The 13,742-nt window shown below is 38.9% G+C and overlaps 2 protein-coding genes across 2 annotated transcripts in view; both read right to left on the bottom strand.

The window, feature by feature from the left end:
* The window catches only part of LOC110043262 (acid-sensing ion channel 1A-like), a 7,007-nt gene extending 4,474 nt beyond the window's left edge, over nucleotides 1–2,533 (bottom strand). The window contains exon 1 of the mRNA XM_020748707.2: nucleotides 1,419–2,533. Coding sequence (XP_020604366.2) covers nucleotides 1,419–2,345 — 927 coding nt within the window. The 5' untranslated portion in view covers nucleotides 2,346–2,533. The remainder of the gene's footprint in view (nucleotides 1–1,418) is intronic.
* A 3,460-nt stretch (nucleotides 2,534–5,993) lies between these two features.
* LOC149112360 (putative ATP-dependent DNA helicase Q1) lies at nucleotides 5,994–6,494 on the bottom strand. Its single transcript, XM_089289320.1, has one exon. It carries the CDS (start codon nucleotides 6,492–6,494, stop codon nucleotides 5,994–5,996), a length of 501 nt encoding a protein of 166 aa, XP_089145446.1.
* Between the last annotated feature and the right edge of the window lie 7,248 nt (nucleotides 6,495–13,742).

Raw genomic sequence — 13,742 nt, 5'->3', positions numbered from 1 at the left:
AGTAATACTAATACTACAAATAGAAATACCAATAATAATTATTCTTATTTTTATTATTTATTACTATTATATGGCTGTGTTTCACAAGGAATGAGAAGTACCGAATTCACGAATTTGATTGGCTGAAATCGGTATTGATATCGGTCTAGATTTTCCCATCTAGACCGGCATCTAGACCGGTTATGTTTTGCGGTGAAAAAGTTGCAAACTAAAATGGAACAATATTGACTATTTTCTTCTAACAACATTAATCTATCAAAGTGCCAAAAAGCCTGATTAAAAAAAGTAAAGAGGACGAGCAAACTTTTGCAGAATTAAGTTTAGCTCATCGCCGTTCGGAAGCGAAATGTCAGTTACCTACAAACCAGTTACATAAAACGAATTAAATTGTTCTTGGTTGCCATAAAATAAACATCTCATTAATTATATAACCAAGCTTAGTCGGTCTGTGTGGGAGAATCTCGACCTCGGTCGTGTGTACTCCCTCTTTGATTCTGATAATTTTCCTATAAGAGGATTGTTTCAATTGTTTTGAATGCAGTCAACATATACACTTTTATTAAAATATGGCCACCAATTTATTTTGTGTGCATTTAAATTAACCCAACTAACCTCGTTTGAGAGTTTAAAAATTCTTTTGAATTATCAACTCAAAAACGAGGTTAGTTGGGCTAATTTTAATACTTACAAAAGAATTTTTTTATTGACGACCATTTATGAATATGGTCTATACTTGAGCTTCCTCAGGATGTAGAGTATGTCTTCTTGTCAATAAAGCGCACAGTTGAAAACAATGCGTAGGTCCGCAATATGTGCTAAAGAAAGGGGTGAGGAGATACCTAGGTCCTTCAACACGAATTGAAATGACAATAGTTTAGTTCAAAAGAAAATTTTTCTCTTGTTCAGATTTAATAACCGTAAAATGTCTTAGACTTATTATCTAAAATATAGTATCACAGAAGACGTATTATTTATTAGTGTAAAACGTGTTGTCTCCTGTGCAGACATTTAGTAAACAAATCGAATCTGACTGTATATTTGATGTATGTACATCAATTGGGAGAAGCCAGTTTTAAATCAACGAATTCATCATGTTGTTCTGTTTCATTCCTTTTGATTTCGCAGCACGTTTGCTCTGCATCTACCCGTTGTTCTTTTGTTTTCAATTCCACGTATTTTATTCGTGTTATCAAAGTTCTTCTAGGTAACACCTGTTGTATAAAACTAGTATGTTAACTTGAATATTCAAACTCACTCTACTTGTGACTGACAATAACAGAGGTTATTGTCGAAACATATATTTAAAACTGAAAGGCGTTGTTCTTTTGAAAAAGATCTATATTTATAGCTTGCTGCTAACAAGACCATTTGATTATTTCTATCAAAACCAAAATTGAATATTTTGTTTGACAACCTACCTTTCTCAACTTGACTGCAACTGACGCATGGGTACCAGGAAGGATGTTGAATCCAGAGTGGAGGTTGACAAATGTATTTTGGTCGTGAACAATCACTTTCAATCCGTTTGAAAATTGACCAGTAGTGCTTTCATTAGTTTGAACATCAAGAAGAATGCTTAACCCGAGATCGGGGCCTTCAAATATGGTACTACGCACGCTGCTGTTACGACCGGAGTTGAATGTGAAGCAAATGCCATCTTGTGTTAGGTCTGTTACAAAGTCTTTATCAGAACAATCTACGTCTTTCATGAAACGGCAGTAAAGAACGAACATGTTAGCCATTTCGTGTCCATATTTTGTGAGAAATTCTTCTTCGTTGTACAGACGATCCGTAGAACGGTTTAGTGCCTTAATTATGTTTTGTTGAGTTGTCTCATTACAGCCTTGAACCAGAGCTGTCCCATACCAGATGTAAGCACATAACATTGCCTGCCCACAAGTGAGATTCCCACGAACTTCACGTATTTCACTGCATCCACTTATGTTCAATCCCATCTTTTGAAAGTTTTCTTCTTCATCAGCCATATCGATTTTGGATTTCATAAACTTGTTTAAATTACAGATTGTCACTGCAGGGAAAGTCAAGCCATCCGTTGACGTTTCTTGTGAAATAACTGTTTTAATTGGCCTTGAAAAATATTTATTCAGGCTTACGGACAAATAATATAGGAAGGTGCTGGTGGCGATGCCAAGAAATATCAACCAAATTAATCGCTTCGTGATGGAATGGTTGTTCCCTGCCACGTATCTGAGTCCATGAAGAGTGGTACTGGAAGCAAAACGTTTCCATTTGGAAGAATTAGGCAATTGACCTGGCGTCACATTTTCGTTACATGTACAGGTCTTATTTGACAAATCATCGCTTGAAGTCCCTCTTGTGCTCATGGCAACTGACGGTGCAAGAAGTAATTTTCTCCTGTAAAGTAAAATATATCTTGAAAATATTGCTCATAGTTTTATAAGTATGGGATTTGATTGTCCTGGCTTCGCTTTTTGATTAAAAACGACAGAAAGCGATTTACCAAAGATAGATCTGCTCTGCAAGACAGAGATTACGTTCTCTTTCTACTCGAGAGACGAGAGGGATCCTCTGCTCGCACCACTCGATTTCCTATCGTGTGCATGGCAGATTTACGTCAGCATGTTTGCATATCGCGCTTTACCATGCGAAACATGAACACGCAATCAGGATATTTAGTTATATAATTGGAATCCCGATCTTGCCACCATTTATTTGTAAGAGACACTACAGAAATTTTGTAAGGCTCTACCGAGTTCTGAGGAACAAAGAAACAGAAGAATTACACCAAAAGTGGCTTTATTCAAGACTGCGCTATCAAGCGCGTGCTTCGCAAACTGCAAGCCAGCTGCAGATAAACAAACTGTGTCATAACGAGTTTAATGAAAACTTCAACTTAATAACCTGTCTATCAACACTCACATCAAGTTCCTTTGACATTGTGAGTTATAGCTTGTTAAGGTAAATTAACGTACAGCAGTGTGGCAGCTAATCAAACAATCGAGGGGTTACAAGCAGATGTTCCCTTTCGCCTCTCAAAAAGCAGATGGAGAAATGATGTCTTATTCTCGCAGGTTGAGATAGGAATTCCTTGTCGGCAAAACGTTTTGGGGACTACTTCCCAAATGAAAACCGGCTGATGGCCCTTTATTTGTGACCGTTCATTATACACACATATAATCTAGCGACTTTTAAATTGCTGCACTACCAAAGTTCCTGTTTGTCTCTTTTTCACTGAACTAAAACTGACTATCATGAGCGTTTCAGGCCTTCTTGGAGACAACAACCATTTATTTGTAGTCACAATTTATAAAATAATTACAATAAACATTAAATTAGTATAGAGTACTGCCTGCCCAAAATAACCATAAGGGCTAAAAAGAATGGGCAGACATTAAGTTACATAGATTATTTATACAGTTATCGGTCGGTAACACACTTACACACACACTCACAAATATAAAGATACAAACAGAATGGAAACTTACAGCGGAACAGAATATATCCTTATGAACTAATTAAAATAATTGTAATATTTAATATGAATCAATAAAGTGTATTTTTAATTTCTTCTTTAATTGAAAATCAAGTAATTTTTTGTGAGACTCATCAAGAGAATTCCAGATTTTAGGTCCCTGATATCTAATGTTGAAGATCCCGAAATTAGTTCTGGTTTTGGGCAATGAATAGGATTGTTTGGAAGCAAGTCTCGTATTATAGGCATGAATTTCATTAACTGTAGTAAAATAATGATTAAATGATTTACTATGAGTGTGAGCTGTAAATAATATGGTTTCGTCCTGAAAATGGTCTAGTCTGTCATCTAGATCATGGTGGTATATAGTGAGTGCAATTCTTAATCAATCCTCGTCGCACTGTCTTTATCTAAGAATATTCTTTCTCCGGCCCAGGATAAATATTCTTACTTTTCTGCCGATTTTAGGCTAAAAATGTTCTTAAAAATATACTCAGTAGAATAAAGCGTATGACATTTCCATTTTATTGACTAGCTTTGATAGTGTTAAAGTAATTGATATGACACACATAACTTCTTACAGAAGTGTTTTTAGCATCGAACATACGGCTAGCGCCGTTTTTGTTGCCTTTTGGCTAGGTTTGCCTATTAGAGAGGGAAGAATTTTACACGGTTTGTTAAAAAACATACAATTGAATTATACGTATTTACAAATTTTCAACACACAAAATTATATATTTTTATAAAATATATTCCTACAGGAAAAAAGAGTTGTGTCTTTGAAGTTCAGATCGAAAATGGCATCTTAGCCATTTTTGCTGTTTTGCACTATTTGCCAAATAATGCCACAATTATTTAATTCATAAATGATAAACATTGAGCAGAAACCCACCTTAAGATCTGTTGATTTGATAGCGAGAGCTGCTGTCAATTCGAATGAAGTCAAAAAAGTTACAAAAAGCAACCACTTGCTTTCCCGGAAAAGGAAAGTCCGTCATTAGTAAAGTTAAGAAATATATTCATCAGTAGGCGATAACCTGTCGTTTTCCAGACCGGCTCTCCAGCTGAGAAAGGAATTATGTTTTTAACAAAACCAAAAGTAGATTTGCATCCGAAGGAAATTTCACCAACTTGTTTTCTAAACAACCATTATTTTTGGCTCCGTGGGGTTTAACATTAATTTTCTTGCTCAGCGGGCAACTGCGAACGTTTTAATCAGTCACCAGCTACCCAACATGCAAAATCAATAACAGGTGCGTTGAAGAAATGCCCAGCTCTGTTGTAACACAGACCCACGTTAAATCATTTTAAATTACTAACGCAGACCGGTTTTTTTTTTAATTGTAAAAGTCGTTTACAAAGTTAGTAAAATGGAGCATATATCCTTACAAAGTAATTATACTGGAGATTTAATTATCTTCATGATCCAGTGTGACAGCTTCTATCTACCTAAAATATGACAAATGTTGCATATTAATCATTTTAATTTTGCTTTCAAACTGTTTGTGAATCAGACTAGTCCAAATTGTGTTTATCACAACATTGAAATGGCGATGAAACAGCTCCATATTTGCAAGGCATCCAGGATAATAGAGAACTTAAGTAAACCACGACGGCACTGGCAACGAGAACCCGGCCACCAAACAAAAGGTACACGCATTTTGAAAATGCGAACGACGGCGGCTAATTTTTCGTATTTTTATTTGGAATTGGCGTTACATATTTAGCTTAAGCAAGTTCTGAGACCAGTAGACGCACTGAACAAATTTGGACAATTGCGATACTGAACACTGGCGTTACATATTTAGCTTAGGGAAGTTCTGAGGCCAACAGACGCTCTGAACGGATCTAGACAATTGCAAAACTCGAAGGTAAAATATAAATTCATTTTCTACTAATGGTTTAGCCTGCGAACAGGCTCCCAGCGAGGGCGGAAAAAAAATTCGGTGAGCGAAAGCGTGATTCCGTGAGCGAAGCGAGTGGGAGTCGGAGCGTGAATCCGCGAGCGAAGCGAGTGGGACGCGGGGAGCCTGTAGACATTGTTTTTGATACGCCGTTCCGCCCCTTGGTGATTAGCCTGTTACAAATCAGTCAAGTAGGTAATTAAACCTGTCAAAATTGATGGTTTTTCCCGCGCTGATATATCGGCTTTTAATAGCATCTTCTACCGCATTTAATTTGCTTCCTGGCCGCGGTTTGTAAGTCTGGTAAACCGAAATCAGTCGGAAAAAGTATTCGCGCACCAAACGCCTTTGATGAGAAACCTGAAACGAGGAATGCTCTTTGAGCTGCTGCCTGTTTTGTCTTAAACAGTACAACCAGAAGCTAAGCGCCTTTCACTACAGAAATGGTCTGTTGTTGTTGCATGGCGGCGTGAAACCGGCGACATTGCAAAGGTGTCATCACTTGGCTATTACTATGTCTCAAAAGTCAACTATTCGCATGCAGGAGAAATTTGGCGACGATTTTGATGCGAAGGTTGTGTCATGGACGGAACAAACCAGAGAAACTGAACTACTGATTCGTTTGTTGGAAGAGATCAAGAAGCATAACTTTCAGGAGGGTAGCGCTTCACATGGAGCGCCCTTCTTGATCGATCTGTCTGACGTTGCAGTAAGAGCCGTTCCTCATTTCGACGAGTGCCTACACAATAAGTGCGAAACTTTGGTTCAAATCCACCGGCGACCAGTTCTTTCTCTCCTTTTTCGTCTCCTAAGCCGATGACAAACGCTCTCAGACCTACACGTGTCAACTCTTCAACCTGGTCTTTCATTATAGAAACTAAAGGCGTCACAACCAAGACACAAGCTCTTTGTAGTTTCCACAAGTCTTTCAGTAAACACGGCAGCAATTGAAAAATAAGACTCTTCCCGAAACCAGTATGTAGAATACCGAAAACATCGCGCTTCTGTGCCACAGTTTCCAGGCATAGCTTCTGCTCATGTTTCAAACCAGAGATGTGATGAAAATGTTGCAAAGAATTGCTCAAAGCTACCTCGAATTCCACGTCAGTGAACTGTACATTGCACGCAGAAACCATCTTTGTCGGTCGCGGCAAGAATTATGCAAATTTACATGCAGTTGTCAAGATCTGTCAAATATTTATCTCAAAGCTTCTCAAAGCTGTCAACAGTCATCGATTCAACCAATCAGATCTTGATACCAGGAGCTGGTATCATGGAACGGCGGCATCAATGGAATGTCTACAGGCTCTTCCGTGCACTCCCTCGTCACCAGACCGCTCTCGGCTCGTCTCGCTCGCCCTATACTACACTCGGCTAGCTCGCTCTAAAACCAACCGGGAGCCTGTTCGCAGGCTACTAATGGTTGTCCTCGGAGTCGCGGTTGTCATTGTTTAAGGTCTCTAAATAGTCCAATTTCGATATATTAAAATCCAGCCTAACACAATCATTCAGCACGAGGCTCTGGGGAATAAACCCCACGAAATCTGTATAGTTATTCCCCAGAGCCTCGTACTGAGGTCTATTGTTTTTGGCTGAATTTTAATATAACGAAATTGATCTATTAGTCGACAAAAAATTAGCCGCACAAGCATGCGCAGTCGCACCATCGTTGGTTGAAATAAGTAGAAGCGTCGGGAGCCCAGGGCTCCCGAACGCGTAGATAGATGAGGTACGTCTAATGTATCAGATGGTTTCAGTAACGGACAAACTCACACGGGTCGTCATTACACGGATCAGTTTGAATCCAGTGTTTATATATATATATATATACACACACACACACACACACACACACACACACACACATACATACATACATACATACATACATACATACATACATACATACATACATACATACATACATACATACATACATACATACATACATACATACATACATACATACATACATACATACATACATACATACATACATACATACATACACCGGGCATACTCGTCTCCTGTCTATGACAAATTTTGGGTCGTACCTTTTTTCGGCTTAGGCCCGTTCCAAACGCCGCTCCATTCATGCGCCGAACCTAACTGATGAGTTAAGTACGGCAGAAGAGCGGCGTCTGAATCAGTTTGGTTCGGCAGGTTAAGTTTGGTGCGGCAAACAACATTAAATTCGGCAGCGTCTGTCGCACTATGCGACGTTGGAGCGGCAGCTGATTCATACGGCGTTCTCCTCATGTGTCGAACCTAATGCATAAATTACTGTAATTTATTTTTCATATAACGGGATTCGTAATTGGCTCAAAATTGAGTGGCGTGACCAGTCATGCACGAAGCTCAAAGTCGTCGCTAAAAATAAAGACAACAAAATACCAGTATGTCTTCGTTTTATAAGAAACGGGACTGTGTAAGCGAGTTTCTTTGGCGCAAATTCATTTTTCGCTTTTTCGTCGTGATAATAGCCCAGCTTACTAGATTTCCCTTTAACAAGTCGATTTAACCGAGACAAACACTGGACCTTGAGGTTGGAATGTTAGTCACAGCTTTTCTATTTGGACAGAGTTGTTGAATTCAGAACGCATATTTTCTCGTCGAAAATTGTTACCACCGGCTTCCCGAATTAGGTTGGACGCAAGTACGCCGTCTGAACCAGCCGTCGCTCCAAAGTCGCTCTGAAGTCGAACTTAATCAAGTCTGGCTCGGCACATGAGTGGAGCAGCGTTTGGACCAGGCCTTAGGCGCACAGGCTGTAAAACGTTGAAGAAACTTTCATCATCATTAAAATGAGTGAATAAGATTTAAATGGGAAACGTTTTCTAGTGGCCAGAACATTTCGCCTAAGTCTCTTTCTTAAATAAATCACTCTATATTGACTAAATACATGCTCAGGCATGTTTCAGCAAGGTAAGGTAAGGCGAGGAGAAGGGCGGAAATATTGAAGTCTTATCGTATAGATGTAGCCACAAGACTCCATTCATATTTTTTTATACTTTACTGATGCAGCTGTTTGACAAAACAAACAACAAATCGGAATCTGCAAAGATAACAAGATAATACTTCCGCACACATATTTCCTACTTGGTGCCTTTATTCATTGAATGCAAAACTGCTCGTACAATTTTGTGAACTTGAGTATAATATTACAAGTGCTCCTAAATTGATCTAATTTAAAACAATTATTCTTTGAAATCAAGGTGAATATTTTGCCGCTACAACCGAGATTGAAAAGAATAATTGTTATGGTATATATACACACGACATAACAGACGAAAAGGAAACCATTAAAAGTCGATTTAATTGGCCTTTCAATTTATCTGTATAAAACGTGCAAACGGCACGGAGCATGCGCGAAACTATTTACAGAATTTCCAAACATCGCAAATCTAGTTACCTTCGAGAAAATCCTCGCCACAATCTAGCAAAATGGTCTTTTAACAGCGTTCAAGTCAGCGATCTTAATCAAAAGTCTGCTTGCAAAACAAACTCACCGTCAAATCAAAGTTTTCTTTTTCACTTGAAATGAAAATTGAAAGAGCACACAGTTATTTCCTTGCACAACGACGTGGAGATGCTTCGTTCGTTGAATAGCGCTTGATGCCTCTGCCAATTAACCGTGTGGTATTCATTTCTGCCGATGCAGGGTAAGAGCGATCTGGCGGTCAGGTTCGGCTTAGGTTAATGAAATCTTTGATTGCCAAATACATCTCCTGAAACTGCTAGAAAGTCGAACGCCGCTAAGTCTTAAATATCCTTTGAAAACTTTCAGGCCAAATTTCATATACTTCGTATTTTCTGGTACAGCATCTTCTTGTGTTCTTAAGATTTCCGATTCAGAAACACTGGCGAAAATCGAGTTTACGTCGGCCATTACGTTTTTGTTTGGATCACGCATTATTCACTAGGTAGGAGGTGAATAATGCTCATTGATATACCTCCCAACTCAAATACGTTTTCCGATTGGAGGAGAACGTGTCACGTGTCGTGGATCAAAACTCACTAACTCCCTGGGGAAACAACAACTTAAACTTTCGACTTGCACGTGATCAGGTCGTGCTCCTCGAAACCGCGGCAAATTTGTGAGCCAGCCGACGTCAAACTAACGATTTCTTGGCATTTTTTTTTTTTTTTTCTACTTTTGTGTTGGGTGGTATAACAAAACAAGTAATGACTTGTCCCGTGGGAAACAGTGAGTTTTGTTTCCCCTCGACCTCAATGTTCCATTGAGGAGAAACAAAACTCACCGTTTCTCCTGGGGCCAGTCATTAAGTGCTTATTAACCAGTGATAGCGTACCAATCAGCTTGCTTGAAACACGAAGATCATTGAGTGCGAACATACTAACATAAATTAGCTTGCATTAGCTACCAGTTACTGTGATAATCACTGAGTAATTGTTAGCTCGCACGAAGATAACACCACCATTATTCCCATATTACAATTGGCCACTTCTAGGCTGTTATCGATCAAGCACCCACGTCATTGCGCACCTATTACATGCATGACAAACAGACGAGAGGAGAACTAGATATAAATGAATATTTTTTCGTCACATATATGAGTAACTAAACTGAAATACTCATCAGTGCTAGGAATGGAGCAGCGTATTCATGAAGGGGTAGGGGGTTGAGCGAGTTTTTGAGCAATAACATTTTTCAGCTTCACTTCATGCAAGAACTTTATCAATATATTTGTCAATTTTTTTGTGCAGGATTTTGCTTATGAATTCTCCATTCCCAACCCCCTACTCCCTTCTCTCCCTCTTTCTTTCTCTCTTCTAGCTCCTATCCAATAATTGCCCATCCATGTATAACCAGAAACTGAGAAAATTATAAACCGGAATATCTTAAAATTCGTCCTGTGTGAAGTAACTGTCGTAATATTAATCTCCCAAATAGTGAAATAAGACAACAACTAACGTCGACTTGTGTGTATGTGACTCGATCCGGGGGGGTAACACCCATATAAAAAGGACGAGGGTGCTCGTCGGAAATTTTGAAAAGAACTCCTACTAAAGTACCAAAATCCTGTTTTGTGGGAGTGGCTTGAAATATCTTGTCACACCTAATATAGAGGTGTCAATTGTAAAACAACACATTTCTCCTGTCATATTTTTTTCTGTTCAATACCCTAAAAGGTACCGCAAAAGCTCCTGCTGTGGACCTTTTGAGGCTGAACACCCTAAGAAGTACCACAGCCGCTTTTTTAAATCCTAAAAGGTAGGACGAGCAACCCAATCTTTTTACCCCCTCCTCACCCCTCCACCCAAGAGATATATCTGCAGGATTCCTTATTAAGATCAATTATTGGGTTTAGGGGTTACATTCGTTGGTTGCTTCTTTATCTTGGACATCAGAACGTCCCATAAGAAGTCGATGAATTCACAGAGGGTCAGAACACTGCATCCGAGAAACAAACCCATGTTGCCACCAAGCTCACCTGAAAGAAAAGGCAGCTGATATTACATTTATTACAGGTAAAACTACTTCATCTATAGCTTAGTTTGTAGGGAATACTCTCAAACTGTCAAACTGTCGAACGAAAACAGGGAAACTTTCCATGTCCGGATATGCATGTGAGGGAAAAATTAAACATACAAAAAAAAAAAAAAACAATAAAAAAAGATAAATAGCAGTTATAATAATACCTCAGACAAACAGAATTTTCCATTTTCTCAGAGAAATAGATAACACTACATTGGTGGATCCAGACCTTGATCTAAGGGAAAGAGGGGGGCGGGCGGTTTTGTTTGCTCGCCCTGCCGGCTTTTCTTCCCTCTGCGATTTTTTGTTTTTTGTTGACCCAAAATAAGGGGGGAGGCCCGTCCCCTAGATCCGCCACTGCACTATGAACGTGTACACAGAATGGTTGTACCCAAATAGCACGATCGGAGGTCTGTTCGCGCGAAGGTCTCTCAATCGCTTCATACAGTAGTAATCTTTAAATGTTATTAATACCTCACTCACCAAAAAGGCTCTCTAGTCCATAGCTAGCAAACTCTTCACGCTTATCGAAAGACATACGCTGAAAACCCACTTGAAGGAAGATGTAGTTTTGTCTAAAATGATATGGGCAAGTGATTATTATGTGCGAAAAAATGTAAAATATTCTGCATAACTTAAGATGAAGGCTGTAAACCTGTGAACTTTGTTCTAGACTGTTCAGAAAGTTATCTTCAATATAGATATGGTTTTTGAATTAACAAATACTTTCCATTTTGCAGTGCGTCTGTTCAATAATAGATCACAGAAAAAGTGGTGAACGAGTCGTTAGGCAAGCGTGTCACTCATGTTCTTTTTTTAGATCGATGTTACTGAACATAGAATCTATCTGTTGTATATAATAAAGAAAATAACCTGTTATTGACGTCATCTGTACATATGTCCTCAAACGGATCACGAGGACTGATGAAAATGGAAGAATAATTTAACTTATCATATAAATACCGGTGCACAATGTTTTCAATGTTCATCCGATACAAATCGAAATTGCTCAGTCCTCCCCCCCTTTCTCCATTCTATCATTCCTTCCCTTCCACGTTGCTATTATTTTCATACAGTGAATGCTGTCGCTTAGGGAGATTGTTGTAACCGAGGGTATTAAAGTTTACATATGACTGACATACTGTTTTTATTTATTTATTTCTTTTGAAAGGCACTTACCGCATGTAGCCTGCACTGACGTTAATCCCAATGTATTCATTTATTAGTTTAATTGCTTGAGCATCCGGGAATTTTGAATACGAGACACGTGATTCATACTCAATTTCTGAGCAGGCGTGGCTGCATGAGCACTCTTGTAAGTTGACGCTTCCTAATAATGTTAAAAGTACATATCTTACTAAAAATACATTTTACGATGAAATGAATCCTAGAGTAGTCGTCGAATCCATTCACGAAACTTATTTTAAAAATAAAAAAATAAAAAAAAAACTTGTGCAATGTACTGGCGCTAGCAGTCAGCCACTGTCGGGGGTTTTCAGGCTATCGCCATTGGCCTTAATGGTAAAGGACCACGAGAAAAGAGTTTAGAATATAAACTACGATGTTCGGACGCAAATTAAGAGGACAATTTGTGGGCAATAAGAGATGCTGTAGTCGAATTGGTACACTAAAGAAACCTGAACAGTAAACTGAAGCTTGTTGTGCAATTCCGCGGAGGAGGGATTTGCTATATAGAACATTACTTTTAGAAGGGGATTTTGTTATGAAACAACCGTTCACTTTCTGGCATACCATCGACGCAGCCGATAATGCGGCCATAGAATCAATCAAGATACAAAGAGGGTTTCATTTTCGCAATTATACACTTCTATTTCAGCTCTGCTGACATCACTTCTGACTATTTTCAGCTCTGAAAATGAGAAAAAAAAAAAAAAAAAAAACGAAACACAAAAGCCAGAAAATGCCCACTGTTGTCAGTGGGTTTGATATGCCAGTCAATTTTAAAACTTAATGTTTCAACTTTCACTGAATCGATCTCACAATGTAATTTGCCTTGACGATAATATTTGTGATTTCGAGAAAGATTTTGAGTATTTTTTTTGATATGAAATCTCCATGGAATTAGAAAGCCTAGGACAACATTTTGCGAACAATTAACTCTGAGCAATAGAATGCATGGTATTTTTCCTAACGTACCTCTTGCCCTTGTGATGCATCCCTCATCTTGTATGGAACAAACCGGCAATTGCTTGAAATCTACATGAAGGTGAATATATGAAATATACCATAATTACTGCACAGAAAGTAATGATAGTGGTCGGGGCTGGGGCTGGGGCCGGGGCCGTGCTAGTGGTAGTGGTAGTAGGTAAAAAGTAAAGTAAAATCCTTTATTTAAAATACGATTATCGTTTAAGCACTGCATGCTTGAGGGGTCGTGTATCTAATAGTGGTAGTAGTGGTAGTAGTACTAGTAGTAAAATCGTACCTGGAAAACTGGGCATACGACATCCACACTTATCGGACGTAAAATTTGTGATGCATTGGTAAATACAGCCGTCCTTCGTGTAATTATCATATCCAGGCAGCTGATTGGGATGACGGCAGTTTGATTTGAAGGGTGCTGGAAGTCTTTTGTGCTGAAAGAGTTTTGATAGAAATGAGCTCGTTGTGTTGGTCAATTTCTATGAATATGGTAAGACCATAGACTAGCCCGCAGGCGTTAGTGCTATTTCTCTGATTTAAAGCAGAAACTTCCTTCGAAATGAACTTAGCAAACTTATTTATGAAATAGGATCATAATGAAATCACCGCCACCACTCCCCTTCTCACCCGGTATCGAAACAAGTCTTTTTGTCATTGTATGGCTTTCACCTCGCCCCGCACTCGTCTCCGGATCAGGTCAGTTTCCTGGTCTGGGAATGTG

This window comes from Orbicella faveolata, unplaced genomic scaffold, assembly GCF_042242905.1.
Source record: "Orbicella faveolata isolate gen_17 unplaced genomic scaffold, um_ofav_v1 contig_2, whole genome shotgun sequence".
NCBI classification, from domain to species: Eukaryota; Metazoa; Cnidaria; class Anthozoa; order Scleractinia; family Merulinidae; genus Orbicella; species Orbicella faveolata.
Note: the sequence above shows the minus strand (reverse complement) of the source record. Positions and strands in the feature narration are given on the sequence as shown.

Bases quoted from the DNA above. Each gene is read 5' to 3' on its own strand.
- LOC149112360 (XM_089289320.1), bottom strand. From the start codon at position 6,494: ATGGTTTCTGCGTGCAATGTACAGTTCACTGACGTGGAATTCGAGGTA.